Raw genomic sequence first — 24694 nt, forward strand, 5'->3', positions numbered from 1 at the left:
TTAAAGTTTTCTCTATACAGTAGGCCTCATTTCACATGCAGGCGGATAACTGAGGAGTGATGACAGAATAAAGAATAATGATTTGTTGTGTGGACAGGATTTTTAACAGTGGAACAATGTGACCCTTGCACTTCTAAGAGGTCATGCCTACTGTAAGTACAGTATGTAACTTGTAAATATGGCAGTGTTTATGTGTTTTGGCTGTGCAGGTGTGTGCAGGTGTGTGTGTGTGTGTGTGTGTGTGTGTGTGTGTGTGTGTGTGTGTGTGTGTGTGTGTGTGTGTGTGTGTGTGTGTGTGTGTGTGTGTGTGTGTGTGTGTGTGTGTGTGTGTGTGTGTGTGTGTGTGTGTGTGTGTGTGTGTGTGTGTGTGTGTGTGTGTGTGTGTGTGTGTGTGTTTGTGGGGCCCGGCTTCCCTCCACCGAACACGGGCCAATAGAGGGTATGCGCATGCATAAAGTGAGTGGCAAATTGAGTGGCAAATGAGTGAGTTTTACGTTGTTTAATGCTATCAGATATTTTGATAGCAACAGATTTTCTGTTTGGATATATGGGCTGTCAAGGCCAGTTTTTTAGTAGGCGTTCCTGCATAACTTCCGGGTACGATGATGTCACGTGCATAGGCTCTGTTCGTATAGGTATAGGTGCTCAACAAAGCCAAAAATACAAAACAAAACAAATCATCAAATAATCACATCATGGGTTTGTCTAATGACTGTTTTTAGTCCGGCACCAAGCCTAATAGGTTGTAGATGTGCGTGTCTTTTTGGCTCTTTTTCAGCCTCCTTAATTTGACATTTGTCTAATAGTTGTTTGCATCGTAACTACGAGCTGTGCGACCTCTCCTTCCTTTACTAGTTTTGTCTCCCATGGTCAGCACCTCCCCACGATTGTTTACTAGTGTCTACCTCTTTTGTTTGTTCTGATACCATTTGTCTAATTACTAATACAGCAACACATTCTCTGTGCACATAGCTCCACAAAAGCACAACACCATAGGACACTTTCAGCACCGGTGAGAGTAATGTTTGGGTTTGGATGAGCTACAGTGAAGTCTACTAACTAAAACACGGCGTCTCAGAACAAATGTAAAGTATTCTGTGACTGACCGTTCCTCTCTAAACTTTGCTCCAAGCCTTTATTTGTTTTATGAGATTCTTCCGTGTCATTGTGGAAGGGAAAGTGAACGGGCCAATTTTGTCGTTATGTTTAAAACCGCTGTGTAGAACAGCTGTTGTTCTGTTCAGTCAAGTACACAAGTGCCCCAGTAAATGGGTGGCTGTATCAACAGAGGGTATAGCCTCGTAAAGTTAAGGATGTCTTCCTGCACATCTGCTTTCACGGCAAATGGATTCACCATCATAAGGTGATTTTACCTGTTACTGCATGAGTATTATTAATTACACGTTTCCATTTACTTAAGAAATCACTAAATTGACAAACTTCACAATCCAAGTGCACCATGCTCCGGTTTTATTTCAGTTGTCCACATGCCATCGAATAGTACAAGTTAAATCAACCGTAAAAGTTGAGGTATACTGCGATCGTAAGTTATTGAAAGATATACAATTTATATCAATGGATATATATATACTCCATAACTAACCTCGCCTCACCAGGCTTTCCACCACCTCGGAGGAAAGCCTGGTCTCTGTTTCAAAAGTCTGTATGACTGCCATTGTGCAGCCTCCAGAAAAACTGAATTTATTTATTTTGTATCCAAAAATGAGTCAATAGCACAGGCAGACTCTTCATGTACTAGTCCTAGAGCATGTCTGAAATAAATGTCAGAGTTGAAATCGACATGTGAATATGAAAATAAATGCTTAAACATGTAGCGAGGTGTAATGTTAGTCCACACAGAAGTGAACCTTTCAAGCCCAGCTGTTTTCTCAACTTGCTGTTTTCTGCAAGACATTATTCTGTAAGCCATATCTTCCAAACCGGTGGGTCAAACAGAACAAGCAATATGTCAATTTGAAGCTATGATTCCCTGCTTTCATAGAACACGAACAAACGAAAATGACAAAGATCCAATGGCAGCGCCTCAGTCAAATCTGGTCACTATATCATATACCTGTACTACCTGCCCAGCAGCACTCTACAATACATGCATACCTCACTTTGCCCAAAATGAACACCCCCCGCTCTGAACCTTCTCTCACATCCACGTGCAGTTTCTCTCTTTTTCTCCTCATTCTGTTGACTCTGAAGCAGCTTGACAGACAGACGGTCATGATAGCCAACGTCTCGTTAAAATGTCAGGGGAGAATGTATTCCGTGGTTGTTTTAGTCTCACTCAATAATTTAGTGTGATCTTCCACAGTTTGATTCAAAATAACATTGTAATTGTGAATGTGGATGGTTTGGCAGGCAACCTATGCTGGACCATTATTAGAGGAGCAAAAAGAAGAAATGTATCCTCGCCTGAGGGTCAACCATTTCTTCCACGTTTGAAAGATTAGCGTGTTTCTTTGGCAAACTACACATCCTGCCCCGTAGGTTATTATAAAAATAAGACTGACAGAGGCGAAATAGTTTAATATCACCTGGACGAATTAGTGATGTACTGTTTTGGACCGTTTATGTTGAAGGACATGTCAGTTTGAGGCCAGAGCATGTGTCAGTGTTTTGGTATTGTGTGCATAATATGAATGTATACGCAGGTGTGTGCAAGAGAGGAGAGGGCAAGCAGAGTAAGACATGCAAATGCTAAATACCTCTGGTTAAGCTTTGACCGACTGCTTTTATTAAGTATTGCATTCCATCTTTATGAATAGATGGAGATCTCATAGTCAACTTTGTAGCCCCCCCAACTCCCACTTTAAGAGCCGGAGGCCCCTCCATCTGATAGCACTTCAAATATCATCAGGTTAAATACAAGAGGAACAGCGAGTGTTTCTCAAGACCACTTTGTGGTCAGTGAGGGGTGGGGGGGAGGCGGTACAGCAGAGGCCTCAAACCCCAGACTTGGTGTTGGAAGGACCAAAGGCCGGGTTACAGGGGCCAAATGGCACCATTTGTGAGAGCAAATTATGAAGAAATGTGGTGTGGGGGTCTCCTTTCAGAGTAGGTTGAAGGAAAAAATGTTCATGCAGCCCAAAAACTTGGTCTCACAGAATCTGAATAATGTTAGGGTTAACGATAGTAACCCAACATCAAGAAGGGCAGGATTGAGGTGCCCTACGGATGTGTTGAGGCCATTTTTTTTGAGTGGTGCGAGCCACTCCTATACGCAGCTATGTGTGTCCCTATGTATACTGTCTGTCTGAGCACGAACAGCTGAAACCTCGCTAATACCACTGAATGGCACTGTTGAGCAGCGACGCACAAACACACACACACACACACACACACACACACACACACACACACACACACGGGAGGAGGGCTAGTACTACAGCACGAGTATAGTACAGCACCACTCACTTCAGACTGGTCTGATTTCTTTTTAGTGGATGAGGTGGTCACGCAAGTTTTGTCAGAAAACAAATTCCCACGGAGTGTATGGAAATTAGAGACGGTCCTGCTGTCAGCAGCATTAATCCACACAGACGCTCGAGACATTTTCTATTTTTCTCTCTGGATGTAGCTGTCATCGTCGGTTCCGTCCACCGTTTCCACATGAAAAGAATACAGGGGGAGCAAATTTGGAGAGTGCTTCGCTCCAATGTGTTTTAATAAGTCAGACGATACAATACCCCACACTTCCTCCATCCATTTTTGTCAGTTCTTTTAAGTGAATCCATGTTCACTCCTCCTCACAGAGTGTTTCTCTTGAAAAAGCTGTAAAGGTTTATTATTTTCCACACCGTCGCTAACCTCATCTTTAACAGATGCTGTGGTTTGTGTCCCGCTTTTGTCAATGCACTACAAAGCTTCCCTTTGTGAGAGGGTGAGTTCTTAACGTACGTATTGGCTGTCTTCACCGAGTACGACATCCAAACAGAGTGGTCAGGAAAAGACCACACAGTCTCAAGTCAGACTATCACTTCAAAGACCTTATGACACCAATGCCAACCTCTCTAAAACCTTCCAGCGTTGGGTTTCCCCTCATTCTTCCTACTTTCACCATAATGCTCGCACAGTACTCATAACTAAGGGTCCATTTTACACTCCCGAGTTAAATTATCAATACAGATTTTTCACTGGGCATGCCTGTACAATCGTTGTACTTATTGTGCCTCCAGACCACAGTCTTGTGTGTCCAGCCAGGGTTGCCAGACCCCGATTCGATTAAAATAAACATGTGCACCTGTCTCCAGTGAGCAGCAGGAGAACCAAAAGTTGAGGTGCAGGCCCGAGACATTCTTCTTCCTTTACAGTTTACCATTTTGAAGTGTCGGTCAAAAATGTTGCCGTTTTCCTTCAAGGGTGCAAAGAAAAACCTCAGAGGCGTTGAAGAATTTTACATTCAATGACAATGAGCTGCAGCAGCATTATTTAAAAAAATGATCCATAATTCAATGAAGACAATTCACCACAACAACCTCTAGTATACCTACAGTGAGGATTTTAGAGTGATGATTAAGGCTTTCAAGCATTTAATAACACGTCTAAATATAATTAATGTTGATGGCCGAGTGCCTGTTCTGGCCCGAGTTGCTTCTGGGGAGTCATTCAGGGAACAGAAAGTGTAGAGAACATTAGTTGTAGTAAAACTGCCTCGGCAACAGTCTGATAAGAGCATAACATTTAATGGAGATAAACTGATACCTAATGGCTATTCTGAGCACAACCTTATACTGTAGGTGCTGTAGCTCAGCACAAATGCATGGATTCATTGACTCTTGCAACCTTGACAAAAGATGTTACCAAAAATGAAATACAAAAACTAAATACAAACACATTTTCAGATAGGGTAAGTGATATTTTTATTTTATTTTTATTTTTTTGGTTGAAAAAGGTTAAGGTTCTTCATCTTACAATAAATGAATTTAATCTCGATAAGTGGGCATGGCTTTTAAGCCCAATGAGTGTTTTTTTTTGTTGCAAAACTAAGCTTGGAATGGATTCAGCATCATGAAAACCCCCTAGTTTGACACATCACATGCTAGATAAAGCATTTTGAATATTTTTCTATGGGTTGTTAATGGTATGGTCACATATGCCAATTATGGAAATTGCCCAACATAATTATGCAAGTTAGCATCCAGCAGTGTATACATGCTGGAGACCCATACTAAACATTTCTAACATAAAACGTTGGTGTACTCAACCTGTCTGGGTTCACTTTTTGGCTAATTGAAATGTGATACTGATATAGCCATGTGGATATTTTGTTTAGAAATTGGCTAGAAAAATCTATCCATCCATCCATTCTATCCATCTATTTATCTGAACGTGGAGACAAAATAAATCAGAAATCCATTGATTGATTGAAGTATGTATTAACAGTTTGCAGAATTACAGTACATACATTTCAAGTATACAACTCAATAAAAAAAACTGTGAGTGGACGACCAATAAAGCACTAGACTTGTTTACAAAAACCTTTGTTCAATTCATCATCATATGGACAATTATGTCATAAAAGAATACAATGCAAGAAAGCAGACAAGACGTATCTCGATTCGTATGGGCTAGTGAACTTGACTCACTGCATGCAGACAATCCAGACATTGCAGAGCCGCCCATAAACTGCCTCTGCATGCGTGAAGAGACGCGCTATATAAAGCGTGGTGTGCGACTCAGTGCGAAGGACACCCGTGGGTTAGTAGGCTAGAACTACAGTTCACTTCACCTCGCCAATCTAACAATCTATAGCTGCAGATAGAAATGGATCATTTTAAACGAACGTTATTATCAATTTAAAGCATTTCTGACTGGACTGGCCTGGAGAGCTCTCTCTCCATCACCAAATGGAAACATGATTGCAGATCATGTTCGCCAAATTGTTGATAGGATTCGGTGAAATTGTTACGTCTTCAATGGATTATTTCTGGATTATCACTTTGTGAAGGAATATAATTTCGTAACATTCGTTAATCGTTTTGAACACCTTTCTTAACTGAATGGATTTCTACCCCATCTATTGGTGAGTTGGCCTATTTGTTTAATTATTATCTAAATGAAAGGTAGCCTAAACTATAAAACGATCTAGCCGGTGGCAAAACGAAATTAAAGCAATAGTCTTATCAAACATATAGAGAAGTTTCACTTAATTGCATATAGTTGGTTTTGCATCTTTTTATTTGTGATTCTATACAGACTGATAGCAGCTGAAGTGATCAATGTAGAAACATTTTTATTTGATATATCATTCATCAATATTTATTGGAGACATCAATCCTGCTTGATATACTTTGGCTATAGGAAGGTAATTATGTCGTCATTGTTGTGCATAAGAATATAATAAATAGGCTAAATCAAAAATATAAACTAGAAATGTCAGACTTGGAGTTTAGTCAAAGTATAGTCATAATTATCCATGCATTGGTTTCCTTTCCATCAAATGTTTGTAAACACCGTCAAATCCCACTATAAGCTTGAGGAATGTGTCTGAGGTCGCAACAGCACTGTCATAACTTGTCCTTGGCTGAGTTGGCTCTCTCTCTATAGTCATACTTAACAAGGTTCATGGGGTGAATGGGCTTTGTGTCAGCTTTAGTTTCCGAGGTTAATTTGTGGTCTGTGAATTTTTGGGAAAACATTCTGAACATTTACAGGCTACTGTAGGAACATATTGAGTATATAGGCTATATATAGCGTAGTCTCAATAGAATATCATTTTTTATTAAATAGAATATTAAATAATTTTATTTTCTTTATTAGGTGCATGTTTCTTGATAATTCAAACCCTATAAGCCTATCCGGCTATCTCAATAGAATATCAATATTAGGCCTAGTTCTTATATAGCAGGGCTATATTATAAAATGACTGCCACCCTCACAACTAGGAGTGAGAGATCCTATACATTAAGCACCATATACTGTGTATATGCTGGTCTGATGGACAATGTAACTGTCAACTGAACAGAATGAACAGAACCAGAGGCTGATGTAGCAAAAGTGTCAAGTTTATTCAACATGTAGAAAAATATAATGAAGTTTAAAAAATACAGAAGGGAAGAGGGGTTATTATTAACATGATCCTAAAAGTGGGACTGAGCCCAAGGGCAGGTGATACAGGCTTCAGGGCCTATATATATATATATATATATATATGAGTCCTATAGCTCAAACTAAACATAGCCTACAGTCCTACACAACAAATAAACCAATCAAATTCAAACATTAAACACGCAAAACCAAAAGCAAATAAAGTAAGAGCAAACAAAATACAACCCATGCAATGTTAATGAATGTGTGTCCAGTCCATGTGTGTCCTCAACACCACTATGGCAGATGGCCCAACAAACAAATACCATGTGGCACCGTGGGAAAAACAGTTATTAGGTTGTCCTACAATAGAATTATACATCTGGTTACCCCTCAATAGACGGTATGCACATGCATAAAGTCAATGGCAAATCGAGTGGCAAAATTAGTGACAAAGTGAATTTAATGTCATTTATCGTCATTTAATGCAATCAAATACAACTTTGTATGAATGGGCTGTCAAGGCCTGCAGAAAGTAGGCCTTTCCTGCATAACTTCCGGGTTTGATGTCACACGCATACCCTCTATAGGCCTACAAATTCATTACATTATACAAAATATATAGCAAATGACAAAAATACAACAAAATACCAAAACAGACCCTGCAGTCAATATACTCAAGGCTCCTGCACTGAACTGTGGATGTGGTTAACCCATGGTAATGATTTACTATATACAGTATGTATAGGTTTACTTTTTTAGGGTGCATTAGTCATTAGTTAGACAGTCAATGAGTGACCTATAGGTGTAAGCAGAGTAATATAGTAAGAGAGTGACGACACTATAGCGTTGTTGACTCCCATTGTAACAATGGAATGCGGACGTGCTCATTCTATCTCAATGGGATAGTTCCAGCCATAGGAGCAATGTTTGGAACTATAGCCCTATAGGCACCCGCTTTGCGGCGAGATCAAATCGTGTCGCTACTCTCCTACTCTACACTCTGGCTGTAAAGGTGGTTGCACACTGGACGCGTTTTTCGGAAAACCCATGGAGAAATGCCGCTAAAAATCAGAAAAACATGCTCATCTCTTTCTTTCACACTCCGTCCATATATGAATTATTCTTAGCAGTGGACTGCATGGGCTACCAATAAAGCTACTCATAAAGCTATACTCATAAAGCTTGGCAATATGACTTCAAATCAATAGCATTTAGCAAACAATTACAATAGAAAACATAGTGTTTGCATCGATTCATTGATATACAAGAAATGGAAATAATTAATCAAAAATGCTTTTTGATTATTAGACGGCAGACTGCTGGGCGAGCGCTGGCGCTTTGGCATGGGTGGGGGGGGTCAGATCAACATGGAATTAATTCAGTACTGGCCATATATGTGTGTACAGGGTTTGATGAGGTCAGATCAACATATGGTATGTCAGAACAGGAAGGACGGGTGGGGGGATCAACATATGGAATGTCAGAACAGGTCAGCTCCATATATGGAGATCTAAGGGTTTGAGGTCAGATGTATAGCTGCTGGCCGGCTCCATATACTGTAGCCAGATCTAGGTGATGATCCAGTCTTCTCCATGTATGGTTATCCAGGGTTAGATGAGGTCAGTGTCGTGATCTTCATATTTGGAGATGGCTATATGGTGGCGTGACGTGTCACGAGGCGTAACCATATGGAGGCGTGATGTCACGAGGCATGACCATATATAGAGGCATGATGTCATGCGGCATGACCATATATGAATGCATGATGACATTGTGGTGGAAATTTCACAAGGAATAAGAATATAGAACTGACAAGAAATTAATAAGAATAGAGTTGAAAGGATAAAGTATACGTTTATTTGAAGGATCCGTAGACAGAGAATATAATAAAACCAAAGTACAGAGTTCAAAATGACAAAGTCAAAGTGATCGACAGAGGTTTCCCTAGCTCCCGAGACACATTTGTGTCTCCTCTTATACCTTCCTGTCGATACAAGTGCTTGCATCAGCAGAATTCTGGAAAAACAGAAGGGAAGTTGAATAGACACAACCCGTTACAGGAGTTCATCTGATGGGTCAGAAGGGTGATTGAAGGGTCATTGACAGTTGAGAGATGTACTAAGTTCCTTATCTAGTTCCTTATCTAGCTTCCCGTCTTGCGAATTCACCATCTCTAGGGAGCTATAGGTCCTATAGACACCCACAGTGTCACATTGGTACTTTCACTGGCCTTTCATGGGGGCCTCTTCCAGATTTCCTGTTCTGCTCCCTGGCCTAACTGACAACTAGATAATATCTCATCAAGCATTCACACAATAAGGTTTTATGACTGGGGTGGGGAAGCACCTGACGGAGATAATTAGTAAAGCATATATTTTTACTTCTCAACATGTAATGCCTCATTACAATTTGGTTTACAGCAGGTCGTAGAGGTTTGAAACGTAAAACAGACATTTGACAACAGTTGCATCCTGGACACCCCTGCATGCAAACTGAAGAGGGTCTAGTACTAGTAGGCTCTCAGTTTTAGACACAAGTTCTTGCTTGACTAGCTTCTCAAACTGTTTCATGATCAGGGAGGTGATATCATGAGGCGTGACCTATATGGAGGCATGACTAATGGGAGATGCAGGTTTTCATAGTAAATGCAATTAGGCTAACAGTTGACTATTAAACATTGTCCCCATGTCAATAACCCTATATTAAAACCTGGCCATTCCCCTACCCTTTACAGACTCCTCCAAACTCTCCCTCACAAAACATCACACCCTGACGAAATCCCCATATTAATCAAAATTAATTATCAAAGCATTAGTTTGAGGTTTTCTTACCAAGTAATATAGGTTGAGAAACACCTCATGCCTCCAACCAGGTCCCCAACAAACACTCAAACAGAGGCCACACCTGCTCACCCCTTTTATGCACTACCCTTAAAGGGGCAGTGCTACAGTTATTCCGTTAAATATCAACATCAACCACAAACAATATGATTCATTTAAACAATATCCAATGTGTACATGGGGCAGCGGTGGTTCAGGGGTAGAGTGGCCGGATAGTAACTGCAAGGTTGCCAGTTTGAACCCGGGCTCTCCCAGAGTTAGTGTCGAAGTGTCCTTGAGCAAGACACTAAACCCCTAATTGCTCCTAATGTGCTGGTTGGTGCCTTGCATGCATGGTTTCCACCGCCGTCAGTGTATGAATGTGTGTGTGAATGGGTGAATGTAATGCAGAATCTATGTAAAGTGCCTTGGATAAAGGCACTATATAAATGCACCATTTACCATGGTGGAAAGTACTTTGCTTGAGTATTTCCAATTACCAATACTTTTATGTTCAACTCCATTTACGTTCAACTCCACTACATCTCAAATCCAAATATTGTATACTTGTAAAATAGCAGATCTACAAGCTCACAATGCACGTGATGCTACGCACTGTGAGCTTGTAGATCGGCTATTTTCAAAAGATTTGAAAACTGTTAATCGGACATTCTGCATAATGAGTACATTTACTTTTGGTATTAAGTACATTATTTGGATGCCAATACCTTTGTACTTTTACTCAAGTACATTTTGAATACCAGGCTTTTTACTTGTAACAGAGTACTTCTATATTGCAGTATCGATACTTTTACTTGAGTAAAACATTTAGGTATACTTTTTCCACCACTGTTTATTGACCTATACTCTTTCTCCTGCAGGCTCTCTGTGCCATGGGCCTTGTCGTCATAATAACCGTCATATTTCAACCATGTTAGCGATGAGCCACTACAACGCCTCGGCCCCCCATCACCACCACCACCTCCTCCTCCCACCGATGGCCGAGGAGGTGTCCAACATGGAGGGCCTCATGTCCCCGTCCCAGCACGGGAACCTCACCTCGGACAAACAACAAGGGCCCGGTACCTCCAGCGAGCCCATCGCGGCCATGCTCTCCATGACCCTGGGCATCATCTCCAACATCGTGGCCCTCGTCATCCTGGCCAACGCCTACTCCCTGCAGCGCCGACGCTCCAAGGCCACCTTCCTGCTGTTCGCCAGCTCGCTGGTGGCCACCGACTTCACTGGACACGTGGTGCTCGGGGCGCTGGTCCTCACGCTCTACCTCTCGGGAGGGGTGTCCCCCGAGGCGTACGGCGCGGCCGACGCCATGTGCCAGTTCCTGGGCGGCAGCATGGTGTTCTTCGGCCTGTGCCCGCTCTTCCTGGGCTGCGCCATGGCGGCCGAGCGCTGCCTGGGCGTCACGCAGCCGCTGCTGCACTCATCGCTGGTCACCACGGCGCGGACCAAGATCTCGCTGTCGGTCATCTGGCTGGCGGCGCTCTGCGTGGCCATGCTGCCGTGCTTCCGGCTGGGCTCCTACACCTATCAGTACCCGGGCACGTGGTGCTTCATCAGGGTGCTGGAGGACGACACCCAGGTAGGGATATGGAGCTCCATACCCCAAAAATTAAAACCCAAGCTTATTGAGTGAGTATACCGGTATCAATAAGCTTTGGGCTTATCATTCAAGCCTGTTATTGAGCATAGCGGCTCATGACATCATGTTTAAACAATCACGACAAGAGGTCAATCAAGAAATAAATCTAATCAATCATCCATGCTGGCACAAACATGTCGGTCTGAAAGTGTATTGATACCTACAGTACCAACCAGTGCTGTCCAGGTAAACAAAATTACACTTTTAAAGTGACTGTAAACATATTAACCAGTTAACAGTTTCTTCGATATTATTTTCCAAAAGTAAAAAGGTCAATTGCCTTCCGTCTGTTACTGTATTTGAAGGCCATAGTAAAAGATAATTTATCGTCTCCCGTCTTTCCACAAAATAATAGAAATTAGAAAATGCTCAAAAATAGTGAGCTCGATAAGAACCCGGCTCGATAAGCCTGATGGATAAGGTGCTCGTTATTATCAATAATAAAAAAATAACGAGCCTTCATCCCTATACACCCTGCAGGAGGCGGACGTGGCGTTCGTGGTGCTCTTCTCCGGCCTGGGCCTGACGTCTCTGGCCGTGGCGCTGGTGTGCAACACCGTCAGCGGGCTGACGCTGGTGCTGGCCCGGCTCCGGAGGCGGCAGCCTGGCAGCCAGCAGCACCGCTCGGCCATTAAGTCTCACGACATAGAGATGGTGGCTCAGCTGGTGGGAATCATGGTCACCTCCTGCATCTGCTGGAGTCCTCTGCTGGTGAGATGCAGATTCCTATTATATGCATTGATTGATTGATTGAAGTAATTATTAACAGTTTGCAGAATGGGTACATGAGCCTAAGCTCAAACAAACAGCGTATACTGTACAGATGGAGAATCTTCTTTGTTGTCCTGTTTGTTAGTCATGCTGAATAAGAGTGAATATACTGTGCTGAAGTTGTAAGGTTGTAATTTATAGCCTTCACAACACACTGGATCTCTGAGGGCTTATTCTTGGATGCCAGTACTACATATTATATACACTATATATACTGTGTGAGTACCAAAGTGTAATGGACTACATATTAAGCAGGCAAGTTACAGTTCAGTGTACTGCAACTGTATATGACTGATAAGTCTGATATACAGTACATACCATCTTATCTGTCTATGACTGACTGTACGATGACACACACACAAACACACACACACACACACACACACACACACACACACGTGCACGCACGCACGTGCACTCATGCACACCAATTTAATATGTACTTGTCGTTAGGTGAGTATAGTACGCTTATCTTATAGATGATTTTCCGTTTTAGCGCCCAAACATATCGGAACGATCTTCCACCTCATGTTAGAGCTTCCTTCCTGTGTTCAAATCACATTTGAAAACTCACATGTACTCCTTGAGCTTGGTGTTCGAACATGCGAAGAGTTGCTGTTTCCACCAGGCATTATCTATTTATGTTGCCCTGTTCATTATGAATTGTTGTTTTAAGAAAAAATCCTTTGGTTACTGAGTGTACGGCACTATGGTTCAACACTGTTGTTTTAAACGTGCACTATAAATCAAGTGGATTGGATTGGATCCTGCATTAAGCATTCTGACAGGCATAATTCAATTAAATTCAATTTTATTAAAGTGTCAAATCACAACAATTTGACACTTTACAACCAACAAAGATCCACCCAGAGCAAGCAATATTACGACAATGGTAACGAAAAACTCCCCTTTAGGAAGAAACGTCAGGCAGAACCCGACTCTAGGGTGGGCGGCCATCTGCCTCGACCTTGTCGGGGGAGAGGGGGGTAGAGGGGGAATAGGAAGAAAGAATAGAAGAGAGATAGACAGGGTGGGCTCAGTGGAGGGGCCTGGTCCACGTCTGGTCCAGGTCGTGCTCTGTAGGCCGGGTCCACGGTCACACTTCTGATGGGCTCCATGAAGAGGCCTGGTCCACGGTCACACTCGGCAGTCAATTGGGGGTTAATATTAAAGGTCCACGGAACTGCGAAGTGGAGGACGAAAAGAGACTCCGGGGAGGGATCCCCCGGATGTTGGGTTAGTGGCAGGCCTTACTGGAGCCTATACAGTGTATATTACAAGCACTACTGGGAGACAAACCCACAAAAGAATGAATAGTTAGCTATACTGTATTGTGAGAAGGTCCCTTTGACTTTGAAGTTTCCTGTGATTCTAGCATTTCCTATTTCCTGTAATGGATTTATTTAAAAGGCAGCCCTTTTTTTTAATTCAAATGCAAGAAATGATTTGATAGCTGAACCCAGTGTTTCTAACACGATGATGCTAAATGCCTGTGTGCTGTCTCTTGTTTAACAGATCTTTGGCCTGATGTCAGTGATAAGATCCTATAGGGATTCCATCGGGGAGGATCTGTCCACCTACAAGACCCTGATGGTGATGGGCGTGAGGCTGGCGTCCTGGAACCAGATCCTCGACCCCTGGGTCTACATCTTGCTGCGCCGCGCCGTCCTTCGCAAGATCTACCTCATCACAAAGCGCCAAGGAAGTATGAAGGGCAGTGTCTTACGGCGCTGGGACCTCACCTCCTTTCACAGCTCAGAGAAGACCACGGTCAACAAACTCAAACATCTGAGCTGAGAATGTCTCCTCTGGAGTTTTCTTGCCTCCATAGCCATGGTCCTTGGAAGTCAAGAAGCCCACTTTGGATATTAAAATGTAGAACTAGAGAATGTGGCTATGTAGCAGCACGAAGGTGAATGAGCAAAAGAAATGTCAAGATTCAGTCTTGTGCAGATGCAGTGCGGACAGATTGTGTCTGTCTAAACACAGAGCAGGCACAACGTACAGAATTTGACATCAGATGTGTCCACAGTAGACCTTTATTTTCTATTTCCACTCACCTTGGACACTTAAATTGTATCTGTTAAACAAGCATATGAGTGTTTTAAAGCTTTACAACGGATTTAATCCTCTGATCTCATGAAGAACGTTATTTCATACTGTGATATTGCACATAGGCCTGTTTTGGAAATATATATTTTCTAATGTTTGCTGACAATAAGTGTCCATTCCTTATTTTATGTCTTCACTTTTCCTAGCAGAAGTAGGCTACAATATGTAACAGTACCCATGATAGCATTTTTAAACATTATTTTTTACAGGTGTTTACTTTGAGGAAATGTCATTTTAAAATCATTATCAAGTTAATCTACAGAGGAGGAAAGATGCATTATTTAGCAAATGCATGTTTTGAGCCAATAATCAATAATCCTAGAACATATTTCTGAGCGATAACATAATGTAACATTCTTGTATATCTCATTTTGAGGTTTGACAAATGTGGAAATAATTGTGCAATAATAATAGCATGAATGCTGAATGGAAAATACAGGGTTATGATCCAGGAAGGTAAAATCTATTGGAAAAACCTACGGATATATTCAGCCGATTGTATTCTGAAATCTTACCGTTTCAATATTGTGGAATTCATACCCAAGTCTTTATGTTTAAGCTGGTTAAGTATAACAAAGAAAGTACACTTTTCCTTGACTTAACACCATGAAAGGACTTGTGTATTATTGTAAATTCAATATGCTAACTTATTACTTGAATCCTCAATTTTATGAGGATATATGAACTGAATGTAAATAAAAAAAATATTGAATGTCACCATTTAAAAGCTATAAAATGTTCTGTTCTTTCATTTGATTTCTTATCTATTCTATTTATTCTGTTATCTCATGAACAGTTTCAGGGTTTTTTGCCGATGGGTTCCCAGTTTGATATTTAGTGACTTGACATGAGGTTGTGTTGACTTTTCAAGGATGTGTTTGCTAAAAGTAAATATAGTAAATATGCATTGTACAGAGGCCAGATAACTCAATCCCCAAATATTTTGTACATTATTGGACACAGATCACAAACCTTTGATGTGCACATACATATTGTACATGCGCATTAATTAGCCTGGCATGGCCAGAACCAGACAGACTAATATCACTGCGTAGATATTAGTCTGGAACTTTGGTGTAGAAGCACTTTGAATAGATGACTCTGATTGGTCACCCACAACTCTGGGATGAGTGAAATGTAATTCAAACTGAGGAGTGCCAGACCAATCTATCTCCCCAGGGATTATTATTTATGTGGCAGATTTGTCTGGTTTCCAGGCTACATACAGGACCACACCAGGCATAGAGATTCACAGATCCAAGGAAACGCACTTGGGAGGTGACAGGCGGGGCTAGGAGGCCCTCAGCAACATTTTCCGCTTGGAATTGGGGAAACCAGCTCTTGAGCTAGCTCAATATAAATATGTGCAGGTTCCTTCCCTGAGCCCTCAGCATTTAAAACAAATTCTAGACATAACTTCATTGTTACAGTGTGTGACTACTGGTGTCATTTGACCACTTTACCATCACAGAGAATTGTACCTTGTGGCACTGGCAGTATAATCATATTGTACATTGAAGCAGGCTAATATTGTGCATGTGTGGGTGCATATTATGATAAGACACTAGACAGACACTAGAGGGCAGCACAAACAGAAATTCAGGCAAACTATAATGGGCAGATACAAAAAAGGGTCAGTAAGTAGCAACAACATACTGAGACTAGGACTAGGACAACATACTGGGACTAGGACTCACAAACAGAAAAATAAACAGCTGCTTGTGGTTTCTCACGGCTGCACTATGCAAGATTTTAAGCAACAATCTAAATCATACTATACGCAATTGAAAATGGGTAAGATCAGCCCTTTATTGACAGATACAATGTAAGTTGACAGGAAACGGGGAGAGCAATGGGGGGGGAAGACACAGCAAAGTTCGTCGGGATCGGGACTTGAACCCGCGACACACTGTCTGTCATGCTGGACCACGAGCCAAAGGTGCCCGGACCGTTAAGCCAGCCCTATCTCTGGTCCATAGCCTTCTACTGCTTCTACGATTCCGCCCTGCGCAGTAAGGCTATGGGACTTTCAGTAAAAATATCGTTTTTGCTACTCACAAAAACAAAAACAAAGGCGGGTTGTGTCATTAGAAAGCCTACTTTCCTTAGTGGACGCACTCTGAGCCCTCCACCACACGTATAAACGGTACTTTTTGGGCAGAAAGGGATTTTTTTTCACCGGAGGAAAAATATTCTCTATGAGGCAGTTCTCTGGGCAATATCAGTAGAGGGCGCAGCGTAGTAACTAAAAATATATTTTTTCCGGTGGAAACAAAATCCCCTTTTGGCCAAAAAGTACAGTTTATACGTGTGGTGGGGGGCTCAGAGTGCGTCCACTAAGAAAAGTAGGCTTTCTAATGACACAACTCACCTTTGTTTTGGTGAGTAGCAAAAACGTTCTTTTTATTTACGCCAAAGAGTAGAGGCTGGTCTGCATTCATGCGAGCGGCGGAAGTTGAGAGTAACATACTGTAGCTCTAAATGAAACGCATCAGAGCTATGGACCAGAGCTAAGCCAGCCCATTAACCATTCCAAGTTAACCCTTCCTTCCAACTTGCCAAATCAACAGTAACTGAATTCTGACAGCACTTTCTGTGGGCATCTTGCCCCAACTTTGTGCTAGGTTCTTCTGACTCACTATATAATCAGTGCAATCCATAGCAGAGAGAAACCATTAATAATAATGACAGTCAATATACAGAAGATAGGAAACCATGCTTACATAATGTTTCTGGACTGTGGCTATCAAGAGGTTCACCACAGTATGTGATACTGAAAGTGGCTGGGGGGGGGGTCTGTGGTCTGAGGAAGTAACAGGAGGAATGGGGAGGGGTGGTGGGTGTTGTGACACACTCATAAATCATGTGAGTGAGCCCTGTCAAAATGTCAAGGGTTGTGATAAATCACTCATGATGACCTGTCAATCAAATACAAACGAACACACGTCGTATGCGCACATGTTCAACCACTGAAGCCCTATAGACCAATTATTATTGGTTTACAAACATTGGGACTGGGCGCACGGGTGACTGTTTCATGTAATCAATCCCAACAGATCTCCAAACCTGTTGTTTTGGGGAGCGCTGGTTTCAGTCCATTCAACCTCTCTTGTGTGTTGGCTAGTGAGATGCACCCTAGGAGATATTTATACTTCAAAGCGCAACAGTATTGCGCACATAGAACAGCTGATATACAAGCTCACATCGCATTGCGGATGCGACTGTTGTGAGCGTAGAGGTCTGCGTGTGCGAGACCATCGCGGGACGAAGCATAAATTATACTTGATGGGTTGCAGGCGTTTTGAGGACAACTGATTTCAACTGAGATCACAATAAAAATCCTAATCATTCTTCCTCCACACTGGGAGAAAAACAGCATCTGAAAGTTTGATGGTGCAGCATTTTTTACAAGTGAGTGCATCTAGAACTTTTCCATTGCATCTTATGAGAGGCAGGGTTCTTGTGCTGCTGTTGCTCCTCAGTGTGACGTCATCTGTTAAGGCGTCTATGCTTCAGGCCTCGCTTCATGCCTCCTGTACTGGCCCCTTCCCTATCATACTGCCATTATTTATATGCCCACTGGGGCATATACATTGGGGTCACAACCGACCCCAACCCTTACCCCTGCAGCCATGATCTTTATGGCTGGGGTACAGCAGGCCTGAATGTGCAGCAAGGTTGTGTTCTCGCTCAAACTCTTTTCTCCATTTTCTTCAGCATGATGCTCAAAAGAGCTACTGAAGACCACGACGAAGATTACGGCATTTACATCCGGTACCGCACTGATGGCAGCCTGTTTAACCTGAGGAGGCTGCAGGCCCACACCAAGACCTGTCAACAACTAGTACGGGAACTACTCTTCGCCGACGATGCCGCCCTCATTGCATTCAGAGTCAACCCTGCAGCATGTAACATCTTGCTTTGCAGAGGCTGCCAAGCTCTTTGGACTGGAAGTTAGCCTGAAGAAGACAGAAGTTCTTCACCAGTCTGCACCCCAGCAGGAATATCATCCTCCCTGCATCACCATCGAGGGGACAGAGCTGAAGTCAGTCCACCAGTTCACGTACCTGGGATGTACCATCTCGTCCGACGCCAATGTAGCCAAGGACATCGACAACAGACTGGCTAAAGAAAACAGTGCTTTTGGCAGGCTGTACAAAAGAGTTTGGAAAAACAACCACCTGAAGAATGGTACAAAGATCAGTGTATACAGAGCTGTGGTATTGACCTCCCTCCTGTACGGCTCAGAGTCATGGGTATTATACCAACATCACCTGCGACTACTTGAGCGATTCCACCAGCGCTGCCTCCGCACCATCCTCAACATCCACTGGAGTGACTTCACTACAAATACTGAAGTACTCGAGAAGGCGGAGACCATCAGCATAGAGGCCTTACTGTTGAAGTCACAGCTGCGTTGGGTGGGACATGTTGCCAGGATGGAGGATCATCGCCTGCCAAAGATTGTACTGTACAGTGAACTCTCCTCTGGCCATTGTAACATCGGTGGTCCAAAGAAGAGATATAAGGATTGTCTAAAGAAATCCCTCCGTGCATGTCACATTGATCAGCACCAGTGGTCTACCCTCGCCTCAAATCGTGGGACTTGGCGTCATACCATCGATGGTGGCGTGTCTACCTTTGAGAGAAACCGACGTGCCGTAAAAGAAGAAAAGAGAAGAAAAAGAAAGAACTGGAATGCAGCACAGGCAGAAACATCAGAGCACTCGTTTCCCTGCAGCGGTTGTGGCAGAGCTTGCCGGTCAAAAGCGGGCCTCAGACACCAACGTGGACATCCGCCTCCCTAGATCTTCGTTGGCGAAGCAAAGCCATGATGACAGCAGGCCTGAATGTGCCTGAACAATATTACAGCCACTTTGTTTCTTTGGTACATCCTGGCCAACCACACTCTTCGTTTCTTCTTTATTGTTTAGGATTCAGATTGGGCTGTCACCTGTCAAAATAAATCGACATCAAGCTTTTAGAATGTGTCAACTACAGTGCATAATAGAGAGCAACAGTTACACGCCTGCAGCATTTATCGAATCTGCATTCATTTAAACTGCCGTTATGAGCACATCCACACAGAAACAAGGCCGATTTTTCATCACAAATAAAAGCATCAACCCTCTGAGACGTCATCAAATTTATAGTTTGATATTGAATTATTTGCTGGTGCAATTCCGGATTTTGTTTATTCGTCACTCGCCTGGTGTATAAAATCGCATTGAAGGGATGAGGAATTGGATGAGACAAGCAAATTACTAGCTGCAGAGAAGTCGTGACTTTGGGGTAAGTGAAAATAATTATTAAGTAAAATTAGTAATTAGTAATTAGTAAGTAAAATTATTATTATTATATCGAGGGATGTCTAAACTCACATAAATCAATCAAAAGTAGCACAGTACCACAGCAAAAAGAGTCCAAGTGGTATGCCAATTGCCAGACCCAGACCAATCCACTTCCCAGTGTCTTCTCCAGGGCACTCTGTTGCAAAGAATTCATCTAAAACAAAACATATTATTATGTACAGAAACTCAGAGATGATAACATAGATGTTTTACTCTGATTCGCAAAATGTAAAACAAGATCTAAAAAAAGACTCCACTACTTATTAGTGTACATTTCACTAAGTTGTTCTGCACAGAATCTCAAATGTAACCGAATTTTGTTGCATAACTGACTCCTTCAGTGAGTCTTTTCATTACTGCCTTTACCTGGAGCACAGGTGGGCAACTATGATGATGGAGAGGGCCACTATATTTCCACACTCGCTCCAGAGCATATGCTGTCGGGCAGAAACCTCTTCTCTCCGTATTTTAACCTTTTTTTCGTAAATTAATGTCCTACCTCGTCAGAAATCACACAAAAGTAGCAAAAGTAGCCGATCAACGAGCTCAAAATGTGTCGCTGTGTGACTCGTTTTGACGTTGTATATCTTCTATTGCCCATGACCTGCGGACGTTTATCCCATGCTGTTCATAGTAAGAGAAATCTATGAAAATCTGGGAACTAAATCGTTACCAAGAAATTTCTTCACCAATGTGTTACTAAATGTGTCTAATAACATGTACTAAAAGTTTGAAATTCAACTCCTGTGGGAAATTGAGTTATTAGCATAATATGTGACCATACCCATAACATCCTATATAAGGCCAAAAAGTCAAAATTTCATCATTCTTTAAGTAGCATGTGACTAGGGGTTTTTCATGATTCTGAAACCCATTCCAAGCATTAGTTTTGCACTAAAAACACTCCTTGGGCTAAATTAGGCCATATCCACTTGACCAAATGTGCTGACCTCATCACGTTTGTGATGACGGCTATGGCTGTTTTCCTCCCAAGGAGTGTTTTTTGTGCAAAACTAATGCTTGGAATGGATTCAGAATCATGAAAACCCCTAGTTTCATATGTCACATTCTACTGAAAGAATGATGAAATTATGACATTATATATTTATATATTTTTATTATGCTAATAACTAAATTTCCCCTGGGAGTACAGAATACAGCTCTGACTTGGGAGTATGGGATAATTCGTTACATACATACATATTCAATTCAGTACCTAAAGCAAGCCAACCATGCAGTCTCACCAGGGACCTGGTAGGATTCTTTCCGGTCATTCTTTTCGATGTCATGCTGCTCTACTTCACATGAAACAGTGTCGATGGCTGTCTTCTTCTCCACCGCTGACTTGCACATGCTGGCGTAGAGTCCATCCCTGTCAGCATCACCAATGGTCATGTCAGTAGGGAGGACATCGCCCTCGTGGTCGCGCCACCTCATCGTAGGTTTAGAAGAACAGCCAGCCAAGCATGCACATTATAGGATCACAACGTTTTCTGATGGCTCCTCCAACTGAGTGGATGTAAGGTTGAGGGAGCAGCACCTGGTCATACAATACATTCAAAACAACATAGAATGTGGCTCAGATTGCTTCAGGCAGCGAGGACATGCAAATGTAAGGACATAAAAGTCCATCCTTTAGTGTTGATGTGTAGGTCGAAACGTTTTCTTTTTTGAGTGGTGCAAACCACTCCTACAACCAGCTTGCAATGTCCTTGTACTTGTTTGTTTGTTTGTGTGTGTGTCTGTCTGTGTGAGCATGAGTATGTGACTTAATAATAGCAGTAGGGGGCGCCAGAAACAGTGAGAGGGGTAGTGACTCTAATGAGAGAGAGTGAGAGAGAGAGAGAGAGAGAGAGAGGGGGGGGGGGGGGAATTGCACCACTCAGTTCACACGTGTGTGATTTTATACTAACACCTAAATATCATATCATATCATAGCACCTGACGAAGCTCACGGCAAAACGCGTCGTGCTAATAAATAAGTTTGATGCAGTAAGTTGTCCGTCTCTGTTCCCTGGAGTGTGCAGTCCCTTCATTGGAAGGTTTTTCTCTTTTTTGATGTCTATGCCTGCTAACTAGACTTGCACCTCCTACGGGTCTTTTTGGATGTGCAGGAGTCCCTTTTTGTCTCACCTAAATAAAAGGCTTAAATTGTCCGAGCTGCTCCAGTGTCTTCTCCTTCTTCTAAAAAGGAGATGTTTTAGTGAACCTTTATATTAAAGCATAAAGGTGGTAACTACATAGCCCTGGTCCAGGTTATTAGCGAGTTGTCCTCGCTAACGACCTGGGCTAAATTTAGCAGATCCTTATACCCATCTACTGCAGCCTGTTTAATGTAATGGTTTCTTCTAATTGAAAGTTTCAATTATATTTAATTCCTTGAATTCAATTGAAATAGACCTAGATTAAATTAAAGTGTGCTATCACAACATACACTTTGCTGGGTAGGACGATGTCCTGTTTTAAAAGAAAATATATATATCAAGTATATTTGTACGTCTCTAAATGTTCTGATGAATTGAACATGGTGGACCCTGTTGTAAAAAAAAGTGTAATAATGCTTTATCATGGTGTCGTCCACAGTAGGTTTTTGTATTGATGCTTTCATTTGAAATGTAACCATTCTGCATACTGTTAATAAATACTTCAATCAATCAATCAATAGGAGTCAGACTATAAGATTCAATTCTGAACCAGTCCAGAACCAGCCCAATTAAGTTTATAGTTTTGCAACACACCCTCTCTGGGTTGATTTATTTGCCCACTGCAGACCAAGACAGCCAGCTACACTCAGTCAGATACTTTACTCATTATAATTCCACATACACTGTCTAGAGTTATAGTGCACCATGGCACTGGCAGCCGTTGCAGTATATCAGTGCCCATGGACTAATAAACGCACTGATCAAGGGCGTTATGGTGGCACTGACTGACTGCAGTGCAGGCTGGCATAGCCTATATAGTGGCACTGGGTGGCATGCAGGAGGTGCCAAGTGAAGACATCATAATACGCATTTGTCATTTCAAACGAACAGACTCACCAAGATACCCATGTACCTGTCTAAATACTTCCTTAATGTAAACGAAGTCCACACCCACAACACCAGAGGGAGTGCAACAAACCATGTACAACCCAGATTCGGCACAAACAAGGGACTAAATTATTTTCGCTCCTATGCCACCAAAATGTGGAACGCCCTACCAACAGTCATTAAGACATGTGTCATTAAGACATCCCTTGACTCCTTCAAAACCGCTCTCAAAGGGCACCTACGGATGGCTGCAATTCGAAACTGGCCTCTGTAAAATCTGAATCCCCCCCACCCCATTTCCCCTCACTGTATATGTATCTTTTCCCTTTTTGCTTCCTATATGATGAATTCCTGTTCTGTTCTTTAGCTACATAGAAGTGTCTATTTGTATGTCTCTAAATGTTTTGATGAATTGAACAATGTGGACCCTGTTGTAAACAAGTGTAATGCTTAATTGGGTCGTCCACTCACAGTTAACAGTCTTTGTATTGAGTTTGTGCTTAAAATGTACTGTAAATTCTACAAACTGTTAATAAATATTTCAATCAATCAATCAAAAAACTTCAATTAAGTCACAGACAGTCTGCCGTGTTTCACTCTTAATTGTGCCAATTTTGTCAACAGATAGGCTACATCTACATTAATGTTATCAATGTCTGCGAGTCATTTCTCCATTGAAGCTTTAGCTTTGTGAAGTTGACAATACTAAATATATCCATCGCCTTTTAATTTGTACTAGTCCTTACCCGTTGTGAGATATTTGGCGGGTGGTAGGCTACTGCGCCCTGGTCGCATTTTTAATTCACTAATAAATTCATTATTAATCATTAATGTGTCAAATCGAAAAAAGGGCTCCGTTACGCCCTCCATATTCATATGGTCAATGCCTGTGTGAAAGTGGGAGCGATTGGTGCAGGCAATGAGGAGATGCGGTGTTTCTGACACACACACACACACACACACACACACACACACACACACACACACACACACACACACACACACACACACACATTGTTAGAATTATAGTATGATATATAGTCTGTCCTGGAGATTGGAGAATAAGCAGAGCTGCACAATATAAACAGAACTCCCGCGTATGAAATGCTTAAATATGAAATCTGATGTCTCTTTGTTGTTTTACACAAAAAGTTTGTCCCATAAACTGCTGACACTGTCAAACTTCTGTAAGTAAAATCCTATCTGCAGACATTATAATCACTCACCGACAATCAATCAGCTCAGCTGCCTGTTATGTTAGTAGTAGTACCCCATAAAGTGGATTCGATGCATTGCAAATGTCCATTCCTAATCCTCACGACACACCGGTCTGGTTCGTTCGTCCATTCGCCCATGCTTCTGTTGAAGTTCTGTCCATCATTGCATGGACATGTCCACCCATCCATACCTCAGGCTCCATCCACCTCCAGTCCTCCACTATATCCACTCGGTCTGCGCAAGCCTCTGCGATCTCAGGGAAAAATTGTCAAACCATGACGTCATCATCTCCAACAACAACAAAGCTCTAAAAACAAGTGCAAACTAAGCACATCATTTATTTGATTATTTCTAGTACAGTCCATGTAACACCCTACTATGTAGTAAGTTGGTTATTATTTACTGCAGCAGCTCATGCAAAACAGTAGGCCTACAGGCTATCACTGTCCATTTGATGGTGTCCAATTTAAAAATGTTAAAGTCATTCTGTTCTGGTTGGTTCGTAATCGTGATGTAGCACAATTAAGTCAATATCATAAAATATTTTGTACCCAGACCCAGAGCAGTAGCCACGCCACGCCCACGTATAGACACCAAAAACAAACCAATGTGTGGCTCATGATTTTAAGAGTAGCCATATACTCTAAGCTCATGATCCTATTCGAATTCCTACACAATTAACTGTTTTCA

The 24694-nt window shown here is 42.1% G+C and overlaps 1 protein-coding gene and 1 long non-coding RNA gene across 2 annotated transcripts; one reads left to right on the forward strand and one right to left on the reverse strand.

Moving 5' to 3' along the window:
- Positions 1 to 5669: 5669 nt before the first annotated feature.
- On the forward strand, positions 5670 to 15140 carry LOC310858716 (prostaglandin E2 receptor EP1 subtype-like). Its single transcript, XM_083764961.1, has 4 exons — positions 5670 to 6034; positions 10742 to 11460; positions 12001 to 12231; positions 13807 to 15140. The coding sequence occupies exons 2-4, from the start codon at positions 10792 to 10794 to the stop codon at positions 14086 to 14088; spliced, it is 1182 nt and encodes a 393-aa protein (XP_083621087.1). The 5' UTR covers positions 5670 to 6034; positions 10742 to 10791; the 3' UTR covers positions 14089 to 15140.
- A 4686-nt stretch (positions 15141 to 19826) lies between these two features.
- LOC310859583 lies at positions 19827 to 24175 on the reverse strand. Its single transcript, XR_014569317.1, has 3 exons — positions 24013 to 24175; positions 20999 to 21294; positions 19827 to 19908 (listed from the first exon to the last, which is right to left on the reverse strand). It is a non-coding gene; the product is annotated as an uncharacterized lncRNA (long non-coding RNA).
- Between the last annotated feature and the right edge of the window lie 519 nt (positions 24176 to 24694).

Source organism: Protomyctophum parallelum, assembly GCF_964188405.1.
Source record: "Protomyctophum parallelum genome assembly, chromosome: 5".
Lineage (NCBI taxonomy): Eukaryota > Metazoa > Chordata > Actinopteri > Myctophiformes > Myctophidae > Protomyctophum > Protomyctophum parallelum.